The sequence below is a fragment of the Eubalaena glacialis genome, chromosome 10 (genome assembly GCF_028564815.1).
Source record: "Eubalaena glacialis isolate mEubGla1 chromosome 10, mEubGla1.1.hap2.+ XY, whole genome shotgun sequence".
Lineage (NCBI taxonomy): Eukaryota > Metazoa > Chordata > Mammalia > Artiodactyla > Balaenidae > Eubalaena > Eubalaena glacialis.
Genome location: NC_083725.1, coordinates 54,418,838 through 54,443,577, shown reverse-complemented (window position 1 = coordinate 54,443,577; position 24,740 = coordinate 54,418,838). Strand labels below are relative to the sequence as shown.

General features: G+C 36.3%; 1 protein-coding gene across 3 annotated transcripts in view; it reads right to left on the bottom strand.

Annotated features, from left to right (window-relative positions):
• Positions 1-24,740, bottom strand: part of NOX4 (NADPH oxidase 4) — a 141,837-nt gene that overhangs the window by 100,324 nt on the left and 16,773 nt on the right. For 2 of the 3 annotated variants that reach the window (XM_061202735.1, XM_061202736.1), the window contains exons 3-7: positions 16,935-17,045; positions 15,275-15,359; positions 10,948-11,045; positions 7,550-7,577; positions 1,001-1,073 (exon numbers count right to left, since the gene is read on the bottom strand). In XM_061202735.1, coding sequence (XP_061058718.1) covers positions 1,001-1,073; positions 7,550-7,577; positions 10,948-11,045; positions 15,275-15,359; positions 16,935-17,045 — 395 coding nt within the window. The remainder of the gene's footprint in view (positions 1-1,000; positions 1,074-7,549; positions 7,578-10,947; positions 11,046-15,274; positions 15,360-16,934; positions 17,046-24,740) is intronic. The other variant, XM_061202737.1, reaches the window with a different exon arrangement.

Sequence of the window (24,740 nt, the reverse complement as noted above, 5' to 3'; positions counted from 1 at the left end):
CAGGAGGGCCTGTTTCCCCAAACCCAGACTCCATTTTATACATTTTCAGTATTTTGTATAAGTGGAATTAGGTATTATTTCATTTTTGTGTTACTCACTTTGTATTCTTCTGTGACTTATCTGTTCATAATAATTACCCATTTCTATAGCATATTTCTCAATTGCTGTGGGTTAAACTATTCAAATTTAAGAATGTACTACTTCCATATGAGAGTAATAATTTTCACAATAGCATGTTTATTTTTCAATTTTTATAATGTATATTGACATTCAGGAGTTTTAGTTTTCATATTTTTAGGTAGCCAAATATTTCCTATATTTTTCCTTGTCCATTATGAGAGCTGATAAATATCCACTTAAAGTTTCTTCTAAATCTTTAGTGGTATAATTTTTTACAGTAAACTCTGTAATTTATCTAGAATTTAATTCACTTAAGCCTTACTTTCCTCATAAGTTTGTAATGGCACCTTTATTATTTAGCAGGTTCTTACATATAGCGAAGTCTTTTACAGCGCTTTCTGTCTACTATCATTTAGTTCAATGTCTTGGTCATTTTCGCAAGTAAGTCCTATTCTGGTTGCTTTTTTTTCATTGAAGTATAGTTGACTTACAATATTATATTAGTTTCAGGTGTACAATATAGTAATTCCCTATCCTGTTTTAAGTTACTGAAGCATAATCATTTTAATATTTAGTAAGCCACACCCCGCCCCCTTTTATTCCACTTTGGAACATGTATTTGGAAAGTCTCCATACACAATTCCTTACAACCCAGAATATTTGACTGAAAGAAAGAGATTTTTCAAAAACAGGAAATGATATCTAGAAATGCCTCTCTATTTCCCTCTTAGTTACACAGAACAGTCCAGTAACCAGAATATTGCATTGGCTAAACATTTGGGCTAATCAAGACATTTTCTACATATGAAAATGAAGATAATCTTAAGGAAGTCTAAATAATCTGACCAAGAAACATCAAAATAATGGCTCTGACACTCACCGTATTGCATATGTTGAAGCTGTAATCATCAGGAATAGCACCAATACCATGCAGACCCCTGTCAGGCCAGGAACTATAAAAATGTACATAAGTATGTTTAACTTAAGTCATGCTGAGAAAAAATGTACAAAAAGTTATTACCTTAAGATTCAAAGTACTAGGCTGATCTGTGGGAAGCCCAATTCAAATTGTATGTCTCCTTGCATGTTCCCTCTTAAAAAAGCCTTTTTTGAATTAGCATAAGTTTCAAGGTACTTAGGACAAAGCAGAGTCTTTTCCACCTTTAACAGAAGAGTCCATTTTGGTGTTTTCAAATATTCTACTCAGAATGGTGAGTATGTGCATACTTTTATAGGTACATACTATAACAAAAGTCAGTAATTAATACAACAGGACAGGGTTGACATTCAACTCCCTTGTTGTTTTGGTTTTCTCCACCATAGTACTAAACCCTCCTTATTCTCACCTCCCCGCTTTTACGGAACTAGTAGTTCCTTCAGTTTCAATGTCAAATAATTTCTTTTGGGCTTCACTATCTAGAATAATTTTCAAGAAAAAATAAACAAAACCTGAACCTTTCTAAAAACTGCAACTTCGAGTGTAGAACAAACAATGGTGAATTTGAAGAAAAAAGTTACAGTGTTGATGTTTTAAGAACACTTGCAGATGTATTTCCCCTCAGAATGGAAAACGTTTTGAAATCAGTGCTTCTGATAGTACATAACATTTTTTAAAGTGTGTAAACATGTCAATTTTCAAAATTAATACTGACATAATAGATTGCTACAAATCTAGTGTTAGCTCACACAGCATGTCCAAGATGAATAGGAGATATGTTTTATCAAAGAGTGAAAATCACAATAGCCTCATTTCTTATTATCTTATTACTACCAAATAAAATATTCTGTCTGTAAGTCACCTTTATTTACTCTTATAATCATACAAGCAACAATAAGTACTAAATGACCTAGCTGAGAGATTCCATCTTAAATCTTTGTAGAAAAGCTATTGAAACAATTCTGCCTCCAAAAGTATAGACATCCCCCCACTCTTCTTCTTGACAAGGAACCACCTATGAAACAGAAGGACCATCAGGGACTGTAAGCCACCAGCAGAAGCAAACAAGCTGGCGACAATATAAGAGCAACAGTGATGTGCACCATTAGGATCACAGAGGGTTTAGAATCATTGGAAAATAACGTTAGAAATCCCAGTACAATAGAAGCAAGTTTCCACTTGTAAAGGGACACATGAGAAATAAGGGTGCTGGTCTTTGGAACTTAATACTGGAGTATGCTCTCCTTTCACTCTTCCCAATACACAGATTTGGAAGCCTAACAATCCTTGCCTTTCCCAGATGTGCCTAATCCAAATCATCTCTTCTCTACACTTCTTTCGTAGGGTACTCCCTTTCCCATTGTCTTTCCCATTGCCCCAGGTGAGTACTTACTTCCTAGGGGGTAAGAGAAGAGCAAGATAACTACACTAGTTCACACGAAGGGACGAATAGCACAGAAAAATACTGTTTAAAAAGAACAGCATGCCTACAAAATGACCAAGCCTTTCCACTCCCAAGAATTTACCCCCCCAAAACACAAACATATATCCACCCCAAACTTGTTCAAAAATGTGCATAACCACTTTATTTTTAATACTCAAGGCCTGTAAACAATTCAAATTTCCATCAACAGATGAATGGATAAATAATTGTTTATCTGTACCTGGAAAATTAACCAGCAGTTTAAAAAGAAAAGAACTGCTGATACATACCTATGCATATATGACAACACACATGAATCACAAAATTTATTAGACTTAGTGAAAAAAGCCAGACTGCCCTCCCCCACCAAAAAAACCTGAAAAAACATTAAGCTCTATGATTTCTTTTATACAGCATTCTAGAAAATTCAGAGCATTCTTTAGTGATAGAAAGCAGATCTGTATTTAAGAGGGGTAGAGAGCAGGACAGAATGATGGACATATTTGTTATCTTGATTTTGATCATGGTTTCACATGTGTATACATATATCAAAACCAATCAATTAGCATGCTTTACATATGTATAATTCAGAGTGCTTCAATTGTAACTGAATAAATTTAAAGAAAAAAAAAAAAGGAGGTCTGTCTCTCTGGCTTCAACTAATTTCACTAAAATGTAAAATTTGTGGTTGGAGAGGCCTTTCCAGTAATTTTATTGAGGTTTCATGAATGTCTACTGTGTCTACACACAAGGTTTCCTATGTAGTCCTGAACATGCCAAGATTAGTTACAGAATGTCTGCAAATCACTTCATCAGGGCACCTGAAAAAACGGAGTATGTTTAGAACAAAGTTATAATTTCCAAAGGGTATTATTTAAACATTAATTCCTTGAGGTATTAATTTATATTACTCAAAAATGTTATAACCATTCCTTGAAGAATCACAGGGCACATTAATGTAAAGCTTCTGAGAAGTACTAAAGTCAAGAAACCAGTGTAAAGTTGAACAGGTACTTTCTCAAACATTTAACTAGAGCACACCTTTTAGAGCAGAACATGGAAAACATACTGGAAAGACTTAGAGAGGGTGAAATAGTTGACCTCAGTCATTTGAATTCAACATGAAGTAGAGGCCCCAGACAGCCTGGGGTATGTGTGTATATTCTGGGATTGCGGTCCTGTTAGTGTCCCTTAGGCCAAACCCCTATCTCACTGAATCTCATCTGTAAACTGAGGATCAATTCAATGCTTCTTAAGGTTCTTTCAGATTTATGAAGTTAACTTTTTTATCTAAAGAATTCATTTTTCCCTTCTGTCTCCCAGAAGTACAAAAGGAACAGAGTTTGTAATTTATAGAGTAACAGACTTCAGAGCAATGAAGAAGAAAAACTGACTTATAATTAGCAATGAAAAAAAATTGCAATTATGGTGGTCAAAAAAACAGGGTGGGGTGGGTAACTTAAAAACCAAAGGGGATTCTGGGGGGGAGATAAATGAGGGTTTTGGGATCAACATATACACACTACTATATATATTGAATAAAATAAGTAAACAACAAGGACCTATTGTAGAGCACAAAGAACTATACTCAATATCTTGTAATAACCTATAATGGAAAAGAATCTGAAAAAGAATACACGTGTATACATATGTATAACTGAATCACTTCGTTGTCTACTTGAAACTAACATAACATTGTAAATTAACTATACTTCAGTAAAAAAAAGAAAAAAAAGCTATGGTTTTCTTTACTGGAATTAAACAAACAGGTTGGCCAACCAATTATCTGGAATGTTGTAGAGAATATCTATGCAACAAGTAGTAGAGTTTAAAAATAAAAGACTTTTATCCATTCAGTGAATATTTTCTAGGCATCTGTACTGTACTGTTAAGTGCTAGAGGAAAAAATGAATCCTGCTCTAAAAGAAATCCCAGTCCAGTGTGGGAGACAGGGTAAGCGGGCAATTGCAACATAAGGTATTAAGTGCTGAAAGAATGCTAAGCATTGAGTGTTTTCGAGGTACATCAAAGGGCATCCTAACCTAGCGCTGGACGACAGCGCAGCCAAGTCCCAATAAATTAGCCTCTATTACCACACATATTCCAAGAGTCAGGAAGCACAGGTTAGAAATTATTGCGCTAATCTAAGCTCACTGGGGAAAGTTACTTGCCAAAGTGAAGTACGCTGTGAACTCTCAGTCTTCAAGTTATGAAGCAAAACCTATATTTGTTTCTTTAGGAAAAAACATGCTTGTTATGTTTACTCTTATTACTCTTTTATCTACGCATATTAAGTTAATTAGTAGCCCTTCAAATGAATAATTGCACTATATTGCCATTTCTAGATGAGACTGAAAGATCATTTTCATCCATACCCAGATATAGTCAGAAATATACCATCTTGTATTCATTATCCTGTTTTTACGAACATAATTGGAGACATAATTGTATTTGTTTGTGAGGGTTTTTCTAATTAAAATTAGATACTGTGCATTTTATTCTCATCATACAAGTACTACCAAATTTGGAGATATGTAGTAAGCATTATAAAATGTTTGAAAAATTCAATCTATTAAACTTCTTTTATTCTATAAATTCTTAATTGAAATGTCTTTAACATTTCTTATTTAGTGAGTCTAAATCCCATATTTTATGTCACTTGTGCTGCCACAGGCTTTATTTCCTACAAGACAACCTTATTTCTTAGGCCTAGGTTACATGGAAAAACTTTTAAAGACAGAGAGAGAGAAGACTCTATGTAACATTAAACACATTAAAATTCAAGAACTATATCAACTAATAGAAAACATGCTTTATCATCAGAACATCTAAAAACATGCATGCATTTCTTCATCAGGAACTTTATTCTTCCTAGGTATTGTGCCTGACAATATTCAAAGAGAGCTGTGAAATAGACTCAGTCAGAGATGTATTCATAACAAAAAGTTGGACTAAGTGAATTCAAAGTTGGACTAAGTGAACAGTGTCACTCATCCCATTACCATCCTTAGATTCTGCTTTGCTCTCTCACTTGCTACTATTCAGTGGGGTCGACCAGATGCCTGAGGAGCTCTAGCCTCATACTTAAGGGGGCGGGGGGTCTGTGTCCCTGTGAAGTAGATGGCTCCTGATGGCAAGCACAGTACTTCTTTCATGAAATTTTTTGGAACTAGGCCACTAAAGTGATGCTGACATGCTGATTTTGGATAATTCAAGTTGTTTGTATTGACAGAAATGCCACACAAAATATTTTCTCTGCATGCCCTACGGGCATCCCTTTTCCACCCTGGAGAAGCTCACCTTTGAGTGGAAAACACAGTATATGTAAGGTAATAATTATTCTACAGTATATGCAAGGAAATAAATTATTCATAGTATTTTCACTATGTATCTTTAGGGACCCAGGGCAAGAAGAGACCAGCTCTACTTAGTGAAATTTGGCAGAAATCTGTGCATGATAGGCATGTCAACTGAGACTTAAAGGACAGGCAAGAGTTGACCAGGTGAAAAAAAGAGAGTAAGAGAGGTAAAAGGTAAAAGGTAGGTAGTGGTGAGAAGTTATGCTCAAGAGTATAATGAGATGCTCACTAAAGGGTAAAACAGTAGTGGAAAGGTTAATAAAACATATTGGCAGGTCCCAACCTGGACTCTCTCTAGGCTGGAATCAGGAAATTGTGTTTTTAAGTATCATCTTTACCTAGCCCAATACACTCATGGGAACTTCTGGGAAAGAACATAGGATGATGGTGTTTCAAGCTAGGTGGAGAGATCACCTACTTATAAAGAAGTATTAATTTTACTAAGTTTCTTAATGTAATATCTTTGTCATATAAGAAATCCTCTTATATCTTTGTAAACTGAACTTTTTTAAGCATTTCAAATGTTCCAAGTCTTCAACTATACTCTGTGCTGTACAAGATAATATTAAAACAAAATTCTTGTTTATTTCTCTTAAAATGAATCATATGAACCAAAAAATACATTGATTCATACATTAAGTTTTGTTTTTCTGCTTTTTCTCCCTTCTACTTCTCACCCAGTTCTTAAGGCTTAAATAAAAACATGTTTTCAATGAGCAAATTTGTAAACAAAACTAAATTGTGTTCCTAAAGAGAAAACTGAAATGAGTACTTTGCAACTGGCAAGCATCATACATTGATAGGCAGAAAATATATATATATATTATCAATCTAAATATGTAGTTGTGACATGGAGGGGGAAAACACCCCAATTATTCTTATTTTCATCATAAAATTGATCAAAAGAAAAACAATGCATTTGACAGAGCCGTGCCTCAGTCCCATATGCAATTCTGATCCTTAATAAGGGAGTACAGCCAAGCCTTTATGATAGACCATTTCTGCTACACAATCGTCCTTGTCCCTGAAATACAAGTTAAAAATCCCTCAAGTACAGTTTCCTTTTCATTATTATAAGTGTAAGTTTGAGAAAAAGAAGAAAATAGTAAGAACTGTACTAACATCAGGGCAAAATTTTGAGATGTTCAAATGTGCTTTAACAAATAAATAGTCTATACTGAGATTTCATGGACAATATGTTTGAGAAGGAAAAGTAAATTAGAAATGAGAAAGAAGACATTTCAAGAAAGATAACTTATTTTAATGACTGTTTCTCCTCTTTTTCCATGGGTTTTAAGATCACAAAGTATCCTACTAAATTACTGAATTAGAAGAACTACACTGACACTCAGAGTGCTTGGTGTTTCTTTCTAACCCTTGAGGACACAGAACTGGTCCATATGTATTATCTCCAATAGTACTTGCCAAAGCAGTGGGCACATAGCAGGCCCTCAATAAGCATAAGGCATTTTGTTATTTTCTTTGAAAGAATATATGAAAGGCAAATGCATTTGCTTACTTTTACTCTTCATTCATCTGAACCCTGACTGTTTTCATTGCAACTTTATGCTTGAACTCCTAATCATTTGTTCTCATATGCAAATTTTCCATGTTATATTTTAGCATATATCTAAATGCTGTGTAATTTGATGATGCTTATTTTCCAAGATTTCCCTGAATCTTCAGAAGCAGAAATGAGTAACAACTTACCAGTTGTGAAGAGAAGTTTTCTAGGATCCTGAGAAAAAGGAAAAAAAAATTGACTGAAAAATAAAACACTGATAACATAAAACTCAGCAATGAGTCTGAGAGAGATAAGAGCCATGTATTAGGTATGTAAGAGACTGTTCTCCCAATGGAAATAAGACGCAATTGAATTTCATAATGTTTTTACAATGTCACAGGAGATTATAATACATACAAAACCCAATTCCAAGAAGTTTAGCCATCTGAAAAAGGAAGAAAATTGGATGAAGAGTCAGAAGGCCTAGGCTTTCATCTTCATGGCCAGTTATAAGCTATTATAAGCTCGTGGCAGTGGCCTGAAGCCCACCCTTCGACCATTTTGGGGCTCAATACCTTACCTATATTGTGGAAATGTTAATATATACTCTATCTACCACAACCGCCAAACTGCACCTAACAAGTGTCAAGGCAATGAGAATCAAAAATGATAAAATATGTAGGAGGGGTTGTACTGTGTAAATTCAGTACAGAGAATACTGAGAACTAAAATGTTTCAAAGGCTACTGTAAAAAGAAGTGATGATATTCAAATAAGGAAGACAGTTTCCTGCTACTCAGAAATATAACACATTAATATTGTTATTGTAATATTTCCTTTAAACTACATTCCTGTGGTATAATGGACTGAAGTCAACTCCCTTTCTGTCTTCTGGAAAACTTTAGATCAATTCCCAGTAGAATATGGATTAATTTTTCATCCTAAGGGTGCCTAATATTGCACAACTTCTTAATTCTTTCCTCATGCCTCCATTGAATCTGGGGTCAGGCCAGGCTATATACAAAGTAGGAAGTCATTTATATGATACAATTTTAGGGGTCTTGAACGAGGACCATTTGCCCAAGAATAGCTCCTCATCCAGTTTAGGTCAACTGAATTCTACCACTGATGTTAGAAACATGACTAAAGGCTAATCTAGAGTAACCTAATACATAAAAAATTAGTAAAAATACAAGATGGGCTGAACAAAGTGGTAATACCAGAAATATGAATAAATAACTATGGAACTCAGAAGATGGAACAATTAATATTGCCAGGGAATGAAGACAGAATAGAAGAAGAGTAAGAGACTGTTTCACAGATGACAAGATGAGGCCAACTGAGCTAGGCCGTCAGGAATGCACCACCATCACAAACTGGAGGATGGAGGGGTCACTGGAGACGTGGAGAAGACAGAGTGAAAGCACAGAGCAGAACAATAAGGTACATGTCATAAACCCATCATTTTCAAAGACAATTCACAGAAGAATATAACTGTTTATATATGTAATATCTGTGTGTGTGAGTGTGTGTTTGCGTATGTGTGTATTTTTTCATCTTCATCTAGTACATGGCCTGGTACCTACTAGGTACTCAAAAATATTTATGACAAGAAAGAAGAGAGGGAGGGGGAAAAAAAGGAAGATATGAAGGAAGAAAAGGAAGGAAGGAAGGGGAAAAAAGGGAAAATGTAAATTAAAATGAGTTAGCATTTTTCATCCATCAGATCAGCAACGTTTTTTTACAAACAAGTGAAGTGTAGAAATAAGCATTCTGATAAAATTGGTAGAGTGTATCAACCGGTGAAGCTTTTTTGGAAGGTAATTTGTCTGTCAAAACTAAAAATGTGCATAACTTTGAAACCAAAATTCTACTTCCATGAATCTGCCTAGCAGAAGTGTACAAAAAAATAAATTTATTGGCATGCAGTTCATGACAAATACTTGGAATCAAGCTAAACATCTGTGAATAAGGAAAAGGCTAAAAATAAATTGTGGTATATTCATATGAAGAGGATGAGGTAGATGTATACTTTCTGATACAGCAAGCCACAATACATATATTTACAAATTGCTGAAGCATATATATCATAAAATACCACTCAAAATATCTTATAAGAAAACATAAAATCATTAACTGTGGCTAGTTTTGGAAGAGAAGCTTTTGCTTTTCATTTACTTGGGAGTTTTAAAATATTTTCCATTGAGCCTATATCTCTCTTAAAGTGAAATAAATTTAATAACTAGAAATCTTAAAATGACTAAAATATTGGAACATTAAACAAAAGTATATTGTAATAAAATGATAAGATTATTGCAGTTATTGAAGACATGAATTTAGAAAGCAAAAGAGAGAAGCAAAGAAGGAAAAGATAAAAAAGGAAACGGCATGGCGGGAGTAAGACACAAGTAACCCCACGTGATTTGGGCAGAGGAGGATAGAGGAATGAGAGAAGTGATGGGAGACAGGGGGAGATGGAAGCTCTGCTCTGAAATCATTACATGTGAAGAGCTTCCACCGGCATGCTAAGGAGCTAGACTTTTCCATGGTTCTTAATGCTAGGTACACTCTACAATCACTAGTGAGCTTTTTAAAAATATTAGTGCCTGGCCCTAACCCAGATCAATGAAATTACATTGGTGTTTTAAAAAATACTGGTATAGTTATGGGATTTATCCAGGGCTGCTTGTTATTTTGGTTTGGTGATCTACGTCTATGCTTGTTTGTTGTTACTTTGACCTTTGTTTTGTTTTGGGAGGGAGGTCAAGCACATGGTCACAGCAGTATTAATCTAGAGAACTCTGGTGATATGTAAGGGGAAGATGGAGAACAATCCATTAAGTCACTACCACACTTAGCAGAACGGGGTGGGGTTCTGATCACATGGGACCCTGAACACTTCGATGTTGATGCAATCTTGGCTTTGGGAATCAGAGGCAGCCTGAGGACACGATGAAAATGCCGAGCAACACACGCCTAACTAGGGCTGTGCGTGTGTTGTTCATTGGTCCAGCCCAGCACCCTGCACATATAATTTCATTTCATGAGCAGCTTCACATGGAGAAAAGCACCCCTAAGTTAGATACTGCCCACTATAGAATTCAGCTCAAGGTCACCTACCATAAGGATTAAAAACAAAATAAAACAGAGTAAAGCATTAAAACTCAATAATATTTTTAAGTCAAATCAACTGATGGTCCAGGATCCTCAAATAGTCAACCTTCTTTTCTGCCTTTTTTTCCCCAAGCCCTGTATGAGTTACTGAAGGATTTTTACCCTGTAATGGCACTGTCAACAGTCTCCACTGAGCGACAGGAATTGGACAAAAGCTGTTGGGAGGCAGAAGGCAGACCTGAGTGGTAACCTTCTGACCACTGCAGAATATAAAAAGTAGACACTCTCCGAACTTTCATTTTCGGCGGGAGAGACTGTGAAATAGTAATTACCTATATTTGCTACTGAAAAGAATAAAACTCAACTTGACAAGTGCATTTTAAAAGCACTCAAAAGGAGCAGCAAGGTACAAATTTTCGGTGAAAATCACAGACCCTCATTAGTCATCTCACGACGAGTGAAAGGAAAATGAGAAGACAGAGACTACCCACCTCATCTCGGTATCTTGCTGCGTTCAGTTCAACGAAATCCTCACGGTAGTTCACTGAGAAGTTGAGGGCATTCACCAGGTGGGCGGCCACGTGCACACCTATAGAATCACACCAATCACTGGGATTTTCAGATATGCTCTATTAAAGGGAGTCAGTTCCTCTCCTTAAGTAAACACAGGGTCACAATTTGACAGCTATGGGCGCAATAAAATGTTCAATTAAAAGGGAAGTTTTAAAAGCACCAAGAATCTTAATTATAGACAGTTTTAGTATGAGAAATCATGTAAAGAAACAGAATTTTCAAAGGCTGGAATAAAATAACCCTAGTAAGTCAAGAGTTAGAAACACACATACACACCCTGGCACACATGCACACATGTAAGTGTATAATAATATGGGAATTATTTATTCATTTAAGCAGCTCCTGAATACAGTAATCCCCCCTTATTCACTGTTTCACTTTCTGCAGCTTTAGTGACCTGTGGTCAACTGTGGTCTGAAAACATTAAGTGGAAAATTCCAGAAATAAACAGTTTATGAGTTTTAAATTGCATGCTGCTCTGAGTGTAATGAAATCTCCACCCATCCCATTCCATCCCACCCGGGATGTGAATCATCCCTCTGTCCAGCACATCCTACCCGTTGGCCACTCAGTAACTGGCTTGGTTATCAGATCAACTTTCCAGGGTATTGCAGTGCTTGTGATCAAGTCGTCCTTGTTTTACTTAATAATGGCCCCAAACTGCAAGAGTAGTGATACTGGCAATTCATTTATGCCAAAGGAAGCCGTAAAGTCCTTCCTTTAAACGAAGAGGTGAAAGTTCTCGACTTAATAAGGAAAGGACAAAATTTCGTATGTTGAGGTTGCTAAGATCCTTGGTAAGAATGAATCGTCTATCCGGGAAAGTGGGAAGGAAAAAAGAAATCCGTGCTCACTTTGCTGTCACACCTCAAACTGCAACTCATGTTTAGTTAAGATGGAAAAGGCATTAAATTTGTACAATAAGATACTTTGAGAGAGAAGAGGGACCAGGTTCAAGTAACTTTTATTACAATTGTTATATTTTATCGTTAGTAATTGTTGTTAGTCTCTAAGTGTGCCTAATTTATAAATTAAACTTTATCACAGGTATGTTTGTATAGGAAAAAACAGTATATAGGATTCAGTACTGTCCTCAGTTTTAAGCATCCACTGGGAGTCTTAGAAAGCATCCCCCCATGGATAAGGGGGAACCGCTGTACTGTAGATTTTCCACATCTTTCACTTCTCCCATAGTTCCAAACCTGTTATATATCTTGTATACTTCACTGACACTCAACATAAAATATAGGCCCATGAAAAGGCTTTTAACCAGTTAACATTTTTCACAATCCACAGATTCAAGTCATAGTGTTTAAACCCAATAGCAAAAGTGTTGGTAACCACTTCATGGGACAAAAACTCAGGAAGATGATGATCAGCATTTAATAACCTACCTATAATGGCACAGTAATGAGTAGTCAGCTGACTTAGAGATAAAAGTGTTAGGAAGTTATTAGAGAGTTGAAGACAAATTCATTTCGGCATGGTCAGGGAAAAGAAAATTATCTTGAGAAGCCTGGATAAGAAAGAAGCTAATGACATTTTGCACAGAAATGTAATACCCTCCTCCCTTCCCAACCTTTCCTTGTAGGTGAAATAAAGTTAACATTAACAGCACATTGTAATGTATGGGAAAGAACAATATTTAATTAGTTAGAAAACCTGTTTTCTTGGCCACATTGCTTGCCTACTAATGCCTCAGTTTACTTCTCTGTAAAATGGTGATGACAGAAATAAGAGACTTAATGAGATAAGTGAAGCTAAATTGCTTAGGAAACTATTACAATTTACACTGATATATGGAGTGTTGCGATTCAAAAGAAGACATGGCCTGGAAACTAGAAAATTCTATGACCCCTCCAACCTAACATACGAGATGTACATAGGTAAGCCAAGAGTTCCAAATTACACACAAAGACAAATGAAAGTGAGAGAGAAGGGCTAGAATGCTAAATAACCTAAAAGTTATTTAAAGGATTAAACTCCTGCCAGTGACCAAATTAGAGGAGGGAAAAGGGTCCCATAAAAAATGGCCAGGGCTAGTGGGAAGCAGCTACATAGCACAGGGAGATCAGCTCGGTGCTTTGTGACCATCTAGAGGGGTGGGATAGGGACGGTGGGAGGGAGATTCAAGAGGGAGGGGGGATATGGGGATATATGCATACGTGTAGCTGATTCACTTTGTTATACAGCAGAAACTAACACAACATTGTAAAGCAATTATACTCCAATAAAGATGTTTTAAAAAAAAATGGACAGGAAACTGAAAGTGGGTTAACTAACAAGCAAGGACAGGGTTCCAAAGAAATAAACAAAGGGTGTCTAGGTGAGACTCAACTATGGCACAGATATAAAACATTATAGAAGCAAAACTGTCTGTGTCCTATAGCTTCAGCACTTCTAAAATCTATAGGAAAAAAACTCCTTCATTTTAAATGAAAGGTTGATACGTTCATTACATATTATATGGCTCAAAAGTGCAAGGGCATCCTTAGAGGAATTACCGTTCTTTCTGAATTCTCCTGAAAAAAAGTCCTAGGTAACAGCTGTATGAGATACAGCCTTAAGGGATACATTCACCTTCTTTAAAAGGCTTTTTAGGTTAAAAGACTTCAGGGCTTCTAATTTTAGGCAAGAGAGAGAAAGCATTGCACTTTGCATGGATTTCCCCATTTAATTCTCATAACGAAACAATGAGGTAGGTAGAATCCTCTCTATTTTTTTTTTTTTTGGCTGCACCTCTCGGCTTGCAGGATCCCAGTTCCCCAACCAGGGTTCGAACTCGGGCCCCCTGCAGTGGAAGCATGGACTCCTAACCACTGGACTGCCAGGGAATTCCCTCATCCCTATTTTACAGATAAGAAAACTAAGGTTAAGAAAGGTGACTTACCTAAAGTCAGACCCCTAGTGAGTGGCAGAAGGCAAACCCTCTGGAACACATATTCATTGCAATACTCCACACTATCTGAGTCTTTCAGCTGTTCTCCAACTGAACAGAATATTTGGACACAACTATCATTTAGAACAAATCAAGTTATGAATGTGCCAGCGTTTCCCGATCCTCCTCCATTTTGACCTTTCACTCTCTCGAGCTCTAATCCAACCCTAACCCTGACCACACCCTTGGTCCTCATCATATCCTGGACTCTTACTCCATTCCTAGCCTTGAGCTATACTGGAATCTTCAGCCCATCCCTGAGCCTCTCCCCATCTCTCACTTCCAGGGTGGGAACTACCAGTGGGAAGAGGTTGAGGGATAAAACACTGGGAAGATGCCTGTTTGAACAATACTTGGCAATTTTTAAAAAGCTTAAAGTTTAATGATTTCTTGGCAATAGCTATACCGAAACACTTCTGATTCAAAATGGCCATACACACATATCCAGATCAAATGTCCCAAGTATCAAAACACCTATGTCCTATCAAATAATGAACAGATGAAAATGTCAGGTGCTATGCCACTGAGATAATTTACCCCTGAGGTTGTAAATTATAATAACTAATTCTATCCTAAGAACTTCATAGGCATGTTCTTACTTTAGTCTTAAAACCATGAGTTAGGTGCTACTGTCGATCCATTTTACAGTTAACAACAAACTGAAGATCAGAGAGATTATGTCACTCGGTAAGGCAGAAGGGCAGCTGGGGATAGATCCTACAAAATCTGTCTCCAGAGTCCCTTCTGTACTTAATATGTTAATTAATTTCTGTTTCAAAAATTTGAAAAGTATCATATAAATGCTCAGGATAAAAATTTATTTTAAAATGACTCCTAAAAACCACAAGATTCTCACTTTATATTTTAACTTGCAATTGAGCAGGATAAATGTCCACAAACTTTGACATTTGCTTTTCTGCCCAAGTGTTAATATCAAAGAAACACTTAACAAATATAATTTTGATAGAATCATATTCTGTGAATGCACATTTCGCATTCTAATTTTCACACATTTAAGTTTCTATCATATCATTACTTTTAGAGGTTAAAAACTTTTAATCACTTTCTTCCAATCTTTCTAAATGAAATTACTTACTTTTAGAAAATAATCATTACCAGCTTGGGGGCCAAACTTTGCACATTTATATATATATATATATATAACACACCCATTTTCTGTAGCACCACTAGATAAATACACAGAAGAGGAAATTAAGTTATATAAAAAGAAAACCATAAACAATAAAAATACCATTCATAAAATGTGCTATTCTAACATAATATTTAACATCTTTTGGTTTTCTCACCTGAGAAAATACAGATAGTCACACCACAGGTTGTATGGAATGTTCTGCTTTTATCCAACAATCTTCTGGTTCTCCTGCTTGGAACCTAAATAAAAATCATTTAATATGATAAAAATGATGCAGCAAATAAGATATGCATGAGTCTTTGTAAATATGGCAGAGGCTTATCAATTAAAAATTGGTGAGATGAAGTAGTATACTATATCTAGTCAATGGAACACTCAAATCATTAAAGAGAATGTGAGAAGGCTTATTATTGATATGGAAACATACGCAAGACATATTGTTAGGTAAAAAAAGTTACAACACATACACTAAACTATGATCCTATATTGTTTAAAATTAATGACATTAGGTATGTTAACATATTTGCAGGCATTTATCTCAAACAGTGGTTGTTCTGGCAGAGTAACATTTAGGGGAACCGTCACTGATTACTTTGCATATTTCTGGAATGTTTTAATTTTACAATATATACAATTTCCTTTTGTGGTCAAAAAATAAGATTATTTTTAAATAAAGCAATTTTATCTACAGGTTAAATGCCTGCTTGATCTTACACAAAAACAAAATGTCAAGCATCTTTTGAGTACCTATGTTTCACACTGAGGGATAATTCTTTAAGACTTATTAAATAGTGAGAGACTTATGTGGGCACTTTTCATTTCCTGCCATTTATCTTCTCTTTCTTCACACCAAGCCAATGGCCAGCCACAGGGATCAAAACCTAGCATTTCGCAATAGTTGGCAACCTACAGAAAGAGCTATTTCCACAAATTACTGCATTAAAAGCAAAGAGTTTCTAAATATAATTACGTGAAAAGGTTGAGAAGTTTTACCACAGTAAATCCACTCACATGAACTTCACAGAACATCAAAATGACCTCATGTTAACAACTCCTTTTAAAATATCAGTATCGATCCAGCAGTGCCTAACTATCTTACTGAAGAATGGAATAAACACACACATAGCGCACAAACACACACACACACGCGCACACACACGAGGATAAGAGAAAACAAAAAACAATTTCAGATGAATTTTAACTTTCAAAGGGGTTTTCTGTTTTCTTAAATCCTTTGTTTTATACTAAATATCATATATGACATCACATCTTAATCAAGAAATCTATTTCAAGCCTTTTACATAGCTCAAAACAGGTATGTGTTTTAAGAAACTAACACCAATACCAGCAGTCATCCTGTGTATTAATCAAAGTCCACACAGCTCTAGTTTGCTCACTTGAATTTAATTAAATGAAACTACAAGCTCTCAGTGAAGAATGAGAAGGAGCTCAGAACTGGGGCTGATCTCGGCTCTACCATTCACTAGTCTCAAGGTCGTGGTCAAGTTACTTAAACTCCCTAGGCTTCAGTTTCTTCATCTGCAGCACCCACAGAATCATGTGAGGATTCACAAGGATTCAATATATGTGAATTTTATAGATGTTAGCACAGTGCCTGATACTCTGTTATCCTCTGCCCCTATCTACTGTTGTAGAATAGCTCACTGATCACCTTGACATGTGACGTGGTCTTTACTATCATCTTTGAAGAAATCACTCCAGCAGAAAGTCAGACCATGCAAACTAAGTAGGACTAACATGCCACTTTTACACTTGATTTCTATGCTGGAATCAGTGACGGATTTTTTTCTTACCTTCTGGGATCCTCGAAGGTAAGCCAGGAGCATCCGGCACATGGGTAAGAGGATAAGGCTGCAGTTGAGGTTAAGAACTGATGCGGAGGCTCTGCTTAGACACAATCCTAGCTGAACAAATAAGGCAAGGGGCAAAACACAGTCAAGGACAAAAGTAAACTACAAGCATGCTGCAGACCTCACCCTGCAGGACTGTGGCAAGTGCCAACTCCTTCAAGAGACCTGAATAACCCTCCACTTCCTCTCTCACCAAAAGAGAAACCGGTCTCTTTCTGCTCCGCACTGCCATAAAACTTAGCCTCCTCTCATTTCTACTAGTGTTCCAATCACCTCACTACATTGTTTCAGTGCAAGGTCAATTTCTTATTGTACCCACACTGGACTGTTCTGGGTGTTAAGAGCCCTAGAGAGCTTCAGTATATTCTGTACCTCCACACAGGTGCAGTGTTGAATCCTTTGTTCACTGGTAGGGTACCAAGAATTTAAAACAAAGGTTTTTCATTTGTGTTCTCTCTAGAACACTCTGAGCCTCCCCACAACTCCCTTCCACACCAGCACCCACCTTTAAGCTCTTCACTTTACTGACTCTACCCATCTTTCAGGGTTCATCTTAAGCACTCCTCCTCTAAAGTTCTCCCCTGACCCATAAAGGTGTGGTACATATATACAATGGAATATTACTCAGCCATAAAAAATGAAATAATGCCATTTGTATCAACGTGGATGGACCTAGATATTATCACACTAAGTGAAGTAAGTCAGAAGGAGAAAGACAAATACCCTACGATATCACTTATATGTGGAATCTAAAATATGACACAAATGAAATTATCTATGAAATAGAAATGGACTCACAGACAGAAAACAGACTTGTGGTTGCCAAGGCGGAGAGGAGTGGGTGAGGGATGGATTGGGAGTTTGGGACTTGCAGATGCAAACTATTGTATATAGAATGGATAAACAACAAGGTCCTACTGTATAGCACAGGGAACTATATTCAGTATCCTGTAATAAAAAATAATGGAAAGGAAGATGAAAAAGAATACATATATATGTATAACATATATGCATAATGGAATCACTTTGCTGTACAGAAGAAATTAACACAACATTGTAAATCGACTAACAAAATAAATTAAAAAGAAAAAGTTCTTCCCCAACCCAAAACCAAAAGAGATCCCAGATCAGCTGTGCCTCATACAAAGCTGATCATAATCACATTGTACAACATATTTTTCAAAGAATCAGTCCCCTTGGTATGATCCAATACTTTTGGCAACTAATTTTAAATCAAATTCTTGCTAGATTGACATCTACTGTTGTCTGGTACTAGCCACATTCTTCATATGATGAATGTATCACACGAAAACAAGAGATGGGGTCATATCTGTGTACTTGTCCTGAAATAAACACAAAACTACTTTATGTTAAGGATATCAACTAAGAAACAGGTGTAAGTCAGATGCTTTTCTTATCTTAAAATTGTTCATGCCCCTGAGATTCCCAGCTTAACTCTTGGCAACATAGCAACTCTGTTACACAGTGTTTATTGTCAGCATACGAACTATTATTCCTGAAAGGGAGATGGAGTAATAACTCATGTCAGGAAAGCCATAATTTTCATTGAGTTATATAAAAAGTAATTGATATTTCCAGTTAGACTATTTCTACACCACGAATTTGAACACCTCAGGGATACAGTTCAATGAGTATACCAGTCAGTAGACAAGTAGAAATAATCCTTACTGGACTATCTACAAAAATGTTAAGTATAATTTTCTCACCCCAATGAGCAAAATTAATATCATTTCAAAGTGATAGGTTTTGCTGTTTAGGCCTCCAGAGAAGGAATAATTATATCTTTTTGATATGGCATCTGCATGTAACAAGAAAATTTTAGCTTGAGGGATTTTGGATAATAATTTTATCTGTAATTTTAATGTACTAAGACAATAACTCACTTAAAATATATCAGCTAAATTCTACCATATACGTTCAGGACTTAAGAGCTACAAATGAATTATCCAAATTATCTTTGCAGTTTAGTGCTTTAAAGAGCATTCCTATATTTTTGCATTTTCTAACCATTTATTGCATGTCTGGAAGTGTTTTATTGCTGTGCTTACATTAACTCATACAGTAATTTAATTCAAAGTGGCTTTAAGTGTCCTGTTAGAATGAATGGAGTTTATTTTGGCATTCCACTTCTTCCTTATGATGCTGCAAAATCTAACTGGAAATTTTACCAAGGACTCATTTCCTCATGTATATTTATTCCTGAATATATTTAGCTCTTTAAACCAAGAAGAAAAATTCTTTTTATTAAGTTATCAGAGTACAAAACTCCCTCATTCAGAAGCAGTCAAGAGGGTAAGGAAACGGAGACAGATCTCAGTTAAGTGACAAAATCATAGGAAACCATTTTATCTACTTACTAGATGGGTAATAGTCTACAGCTAAGATTTGTTTTATTTAGTCATTATTAATTCATGACCTTCATAAGAATCAGCTACTTCAAATGTTCACTAAAAAGAAATGACTGCCTACGTTATGTGCCCAGCCCGTTCTATGTGGATGACGTGTTCTACCATTCCTAGAGAGCTCAACCTGCTACTCTAGTTTTCAAATCTCATTCAGGTTAGTTATCACTAGATGGCAGCGTTACTTTCACATCTTACCTGTGAAGGTCTCAAACATAATTAACTGAAAATTCCAAGCGTAATTTTTTAAACTATAAATATATTTTAGATGAATATGTATAAATAATACACAGTTTGGTCCTTGCTATGGACTGAATGTTTGCGTTCCCCCAAGTTCATATGTTGAAACCCTAACATGATGGTATTTGGAGGTGGAGCCTTTGGGAGGTAATTAGGTTAAGATAAGATCATAAGAGTAGAGCCCCATGATGGGATTAGCACCCTTATTAAGAAGAGGAAGAGACCAGAGCTTGCTCTCTCTCCTCCACGTGAGGATACAGCAAGAAGGCAGCCAACTGCATACCAGGAAAAGGGCTCTCAACGGACACCAACTCTGCTGGCACCTTGATTTTGGACTTCTCAGCCTCCAAAACCAAAAGAAATAAATGTTTGTTGTTTAACCCACCCAGTCTATGGTATTTTGTTGTAGCAGCTTGAACTAAGACAGTCCTATAAGAAAGTATGCCATTTGAAGCAAGTTGTAAAAGAATGTAATATCTGGGTATAACAAGTGCATGGTCATTTTCTTAAAATCTCAAACACTTTTTTTTTTTTTAATCCTAAATCTGTTACCTAATAACTATTCTCCTTGGGCTAGTTAACTGTCCTTATCCGTAAAGTTGAGAGGAATAAAATTTTCTTATCCATAAAATTAATATAATATAATATGATATGGTATAATAATCCTAGCTTGCAATACTTTTGTGAAAAGTAAAACTAGTCTAAAAAATGCAAGCACTGTATAAAATTAATTTATTGATTAGGGTCACTGTATCACATCCTTTCTCTAAATGGTCTCTTCTGTGCTTCCATAGTAAGTGTTATCTATTCCACTTACATTATTCATTCAAGATATATTTATTATGATATGCACATATCACAAGGCACCAGGAGTTCAATAGTGAACTAAAAACAAAAAATGCCTTCTTCCTTAGGATGTTATATTTTGGTAGGGGAAACAGATATTAATCAAATAGCTACATAATCAAATGTAAATTGTAACCAATACACAGTGACCAATGCTGTGAATGAGAAATACAGAGTATGAGCGTGCCTAACAGGAAATGCAATCTAAATAGGAAGGTCAGGAAGGCTTCCTTGATAAGTGAAAAGTGAACTGAGATCTGGAGGGTGAGCTGAAGTCATCTAGGAATGAGAAGGACATTTGTGCAGAAAAAACCAGCATGAGAATGGATGTGTGGCAAATGGGAGCATGGTGTATACACGAGAAATTAATAGTAGGCCAATACGGCTGGATTGGAAGTGGAGGAGGGTACAACGTAAAACCGGAAAAGCAGGTAGGGCTAGACCTTGATGGACTTTGTAGGTCATATTAAGAATGTGCATCTTTATCCTAAAGTCAATGCAGAGCATTGTGTTTTGAGTAGGGAGGTGGTAAGAAGCGATTAGTATTTGGTAATGATAACTCTGAATGAAGTGTGGAGAACAAATTGGAAGGACATAATTTGGGCAATGACAGTACTTTGTGTAGTTAATCATCACAGAAGTGAAATTTTGTTTGAGATGGGGACTACATTTTATAGTAATTATATCTGAGCCTTACATATAGAAGGGATTCAGTTTCAACTAAATATTTATTTATCAGTACATTTATTTTGCTAAATAATTTCTTAAAGCATATACATCTAAGATTGGAGAACTAAAAGGGTCTAACCCACATCCCACCATCCACCCAGTGACTAACCTCCTCTATGACACCTGACCGAAGGTAACCCACCCTCTGCTGAATGTGTCCAGAGACAGCAGACTGTTCTACTGTCAAGAACTTCTATTTTGTTTTCTTACACTTACATGAAATCTGTGTTTCTATAACTTCTACCCACCAGGCTACTCTGGATAACAATATTCCTAAATAGACATTAAAAAACTGAAGGTAAAAGTAGGATGGTTTCCTAGCTCAATCTTGTTTTTTTCAGGCTAAACACAACTCTTTAGGCCTCTAAAATTCTTGATATACATTTAAGACTCCCTCATCATCTCAGTGACCTTTCCCCATTCACCAGAATTCAGTACTTAAGATCATGCTCTCCCTCACCAAGGACACGGTCCAAGGCCTGCTGATTCTAAGACCTGCTGATTCTAAGACCTGCTGATTCTAAGACAGTGTTATATTGTGGGGCAACCATGCGGCATAATGGCTCATCTTGTGTTTACAACAATTTTCTCACATGACTTGCTGTCAAGCAACAAAGAAACAGAGGTGTGAGAGAGCAGGTACATAAATGTAAGAATTTATTGGTGTCAGCCCATTATGTTATATTGGGTGTGAATGCTGTATTTTGATACTTTTCCTTCCCAATTTTACCTTAGCTGAAAATTTTACAAATTCACGTTTCCTCATCTTCATACAAGTTCTTGACAAAGCTATTAAATTGTAACAAAATTCTGTTGAAATAGTTGACTCTAGAGAGGACTTGAAAACTACCTTTTCTGGTAAACTTTCAAATGAACATTTTGCTCTCAGCTGGGAATTTTCTCAGCAATTTTAGGCAAATATAAAACGACATTCTACATGTAAATATCTATGCAAAACTGGTATTCAAAGGGATTTGAAAAGGCCAGAGTAGTATTAATAGTAAGCTTTAAATAATTGGTCCATTTTCTAGCTACCTCTTGGTGGGTCAACAATTAGTCATTTCCAGGAAAAAATAAAAATAAATATTATCTTAGAGGCTTATTAAAGATTTTATATTCTGATTTGGCATTTTGTGTTTGTCAAAAAGTATGTAAATTTGTATTCATTAAGGTCAATTTTATTGACTCTTTTCCTTCAAGGAAATTTTTTTAATCAAACCAAATGAAGCCAATACAACACCTAATTCTTACATATTTTATAATCATAGAACTTAGCTCTTTCACGGGGCCTTACATATCATCCAGGCCAACGTTTTTGCCTCTATTTGCACTGTTAGTTCGTAAAGACACAAAGCACTAGACCCCAGGCCTCCGTTTATCCTCGCCGTTACTTCTCTGAGAACAGAACAGGACAGGTCACTCTCCAGAAAAGAGATGTGAATTCAGATGCCTTGTATAACTCTTTCCAAACCATAATACTTTCTTACTCTTTCAATTGCTTAGCCTCTTATCCAACCAGTAGGTTTTCCTGTCATTTTGTGTAAATCTTTATCTAAGATTTCCATAATCTAACTACACATTGAAATCACTTGATGGACTATTTAAAAATAAACATATCTCTGTTGTACTTCCTGAAATTCTGATTCCTTAGATCTGGAGTGGGGCCCTCAGGAGGTACAAGCAGGCTTGGCAATCACTGTTTTAGAATCCACTTTGAAGTCAGACAAACCTGAGTTTTAAGCACTTTTATTAGTTGTGCGGCCTTAGGTAATTTTCTTACCCTTTCTGTCTCATTTTCCTCATCTGTAAAATGAAAATAATCACCCCAAAGGGTAATGGTATTCAACGAACATATAGATACTAAGTGTAGTACCCAGCATATAGTAAGAAGTAAATAGAAGCTATCATCCTGGTCCCTGGCCATCCACAAATTAGGTCTAGTTACAGAATTTAAATGTTTTTATGGCATAGTTTCCTGAAAATCACTCTTTCCAAGCCTGTCTTTTCATCCTCAGCTCTCGTTATAGTTGGAGCTATGGGAGCTGAGCTTTATTCCACTCAACTGTATCTAAAGAAGTCAAAGAGAGTTCTAGGTAACTAGTAGGTGTGCAATAAGTATATGGCGGATGATGAATGAGTGAGCCTCTGAGAGGATCCTTCAATGCCCTCATTTTGGAAATAAAGGAAAAAAGAATCAAAACCAAAAGCGATTACCCAAGAGATCTGGTTAGCATCCAGGACCAGAGCACAGGACCTGCTCTTTCCTGCACACCACATCTCCCAGGATACCAACTCTACCTCCACTCCCCCAGCACCCACCCTTCTAGAGACTGGGATCAACTGTATGGAACTGAGCAACACCCAGTTTGAAGGAAACCCTCAGGGCCACTGTAGCTCTCTGATAAGACTGGATAAGTCATCTAGTCCAACCTTCTTTTCGATCCAACTTGTATCAGAAGCCTGTAAATAAGTCAAACTGATGACACCATAAGGCCAGTCAGCTATACTTTTCTATTACATGACTCAGTTCAGCTCCTGGATGCATTATCCAGACCAGCTATTCCAAGCTTTCCCTGCGTATCTCAGTTGCCTACCCACAGCTCGTGCTGTGGCCATTACTTCGCTTTGTGATGGCTTTCCACCTCTTCCACCCATTTCCGTGCTAACTACCAGATGAACTCTTTATCATTCTTCAAGTCTCAGCCCAGGGTCATTTTTCTCTCTTAGGCCTTGCTAGGGTCACATCCCCGACAGTATCCTCATTTACACCTCCAAATTTTTCCCTTTTTCGAATACCCTGAAAAATTTGGAGCATCCTTCTCAAAGCTTCCCTTCTGCCTTTCACCATACCTCCTCTGGAACACTTAACCCACTATATTGTAATGGTTTACCTATTTATCATATCCTTATCTCTCCCACAAAGCCAGCAAGTGGCAGCATAGTAAGTGGACAAGCCCAAACTGCCTCTTACCCTTGGGAACCTCAGAAACGCATGGTCAATACTAAAGAAAATTATTTCAGAAAAATACTCCTTGGGGAAAATATTCCCTTAGCAGTGAAAGCCAAAGAAAGTAGTCATGAGACAAATACATGAACAAGAAGAGACAACCCCATAAAGTAGTCTATATGATTTCCAAGGCAATAGTAGGAATTTTTAAATTGTCTTTATAGTAACCAAAAGGGTTCATGGCAGAAAATCAGAACAATTTATTTTTCCTCTATCTATAAATCAAAACTGTGGTTCTAATTTAAATGTTTAGTTTGTACCATTAATATATTATGATAGGGATATGAATTTAGAATATGATGAACATTCCATGGGAGCAAGATTGCACTTAAGAATAAAAAAATGACATTTCAACGAAAGGCTACTTAAAAAGTGGATTACCTAACTATTTTGATAAGGTTTCATTCGGAAACAATAATGAATAACATGTCATGAGCAACCAGAAAGTCGTTAATAATAATTGGAGTAATTATTTCTTAACATAATCCCAATATAGACTACCAA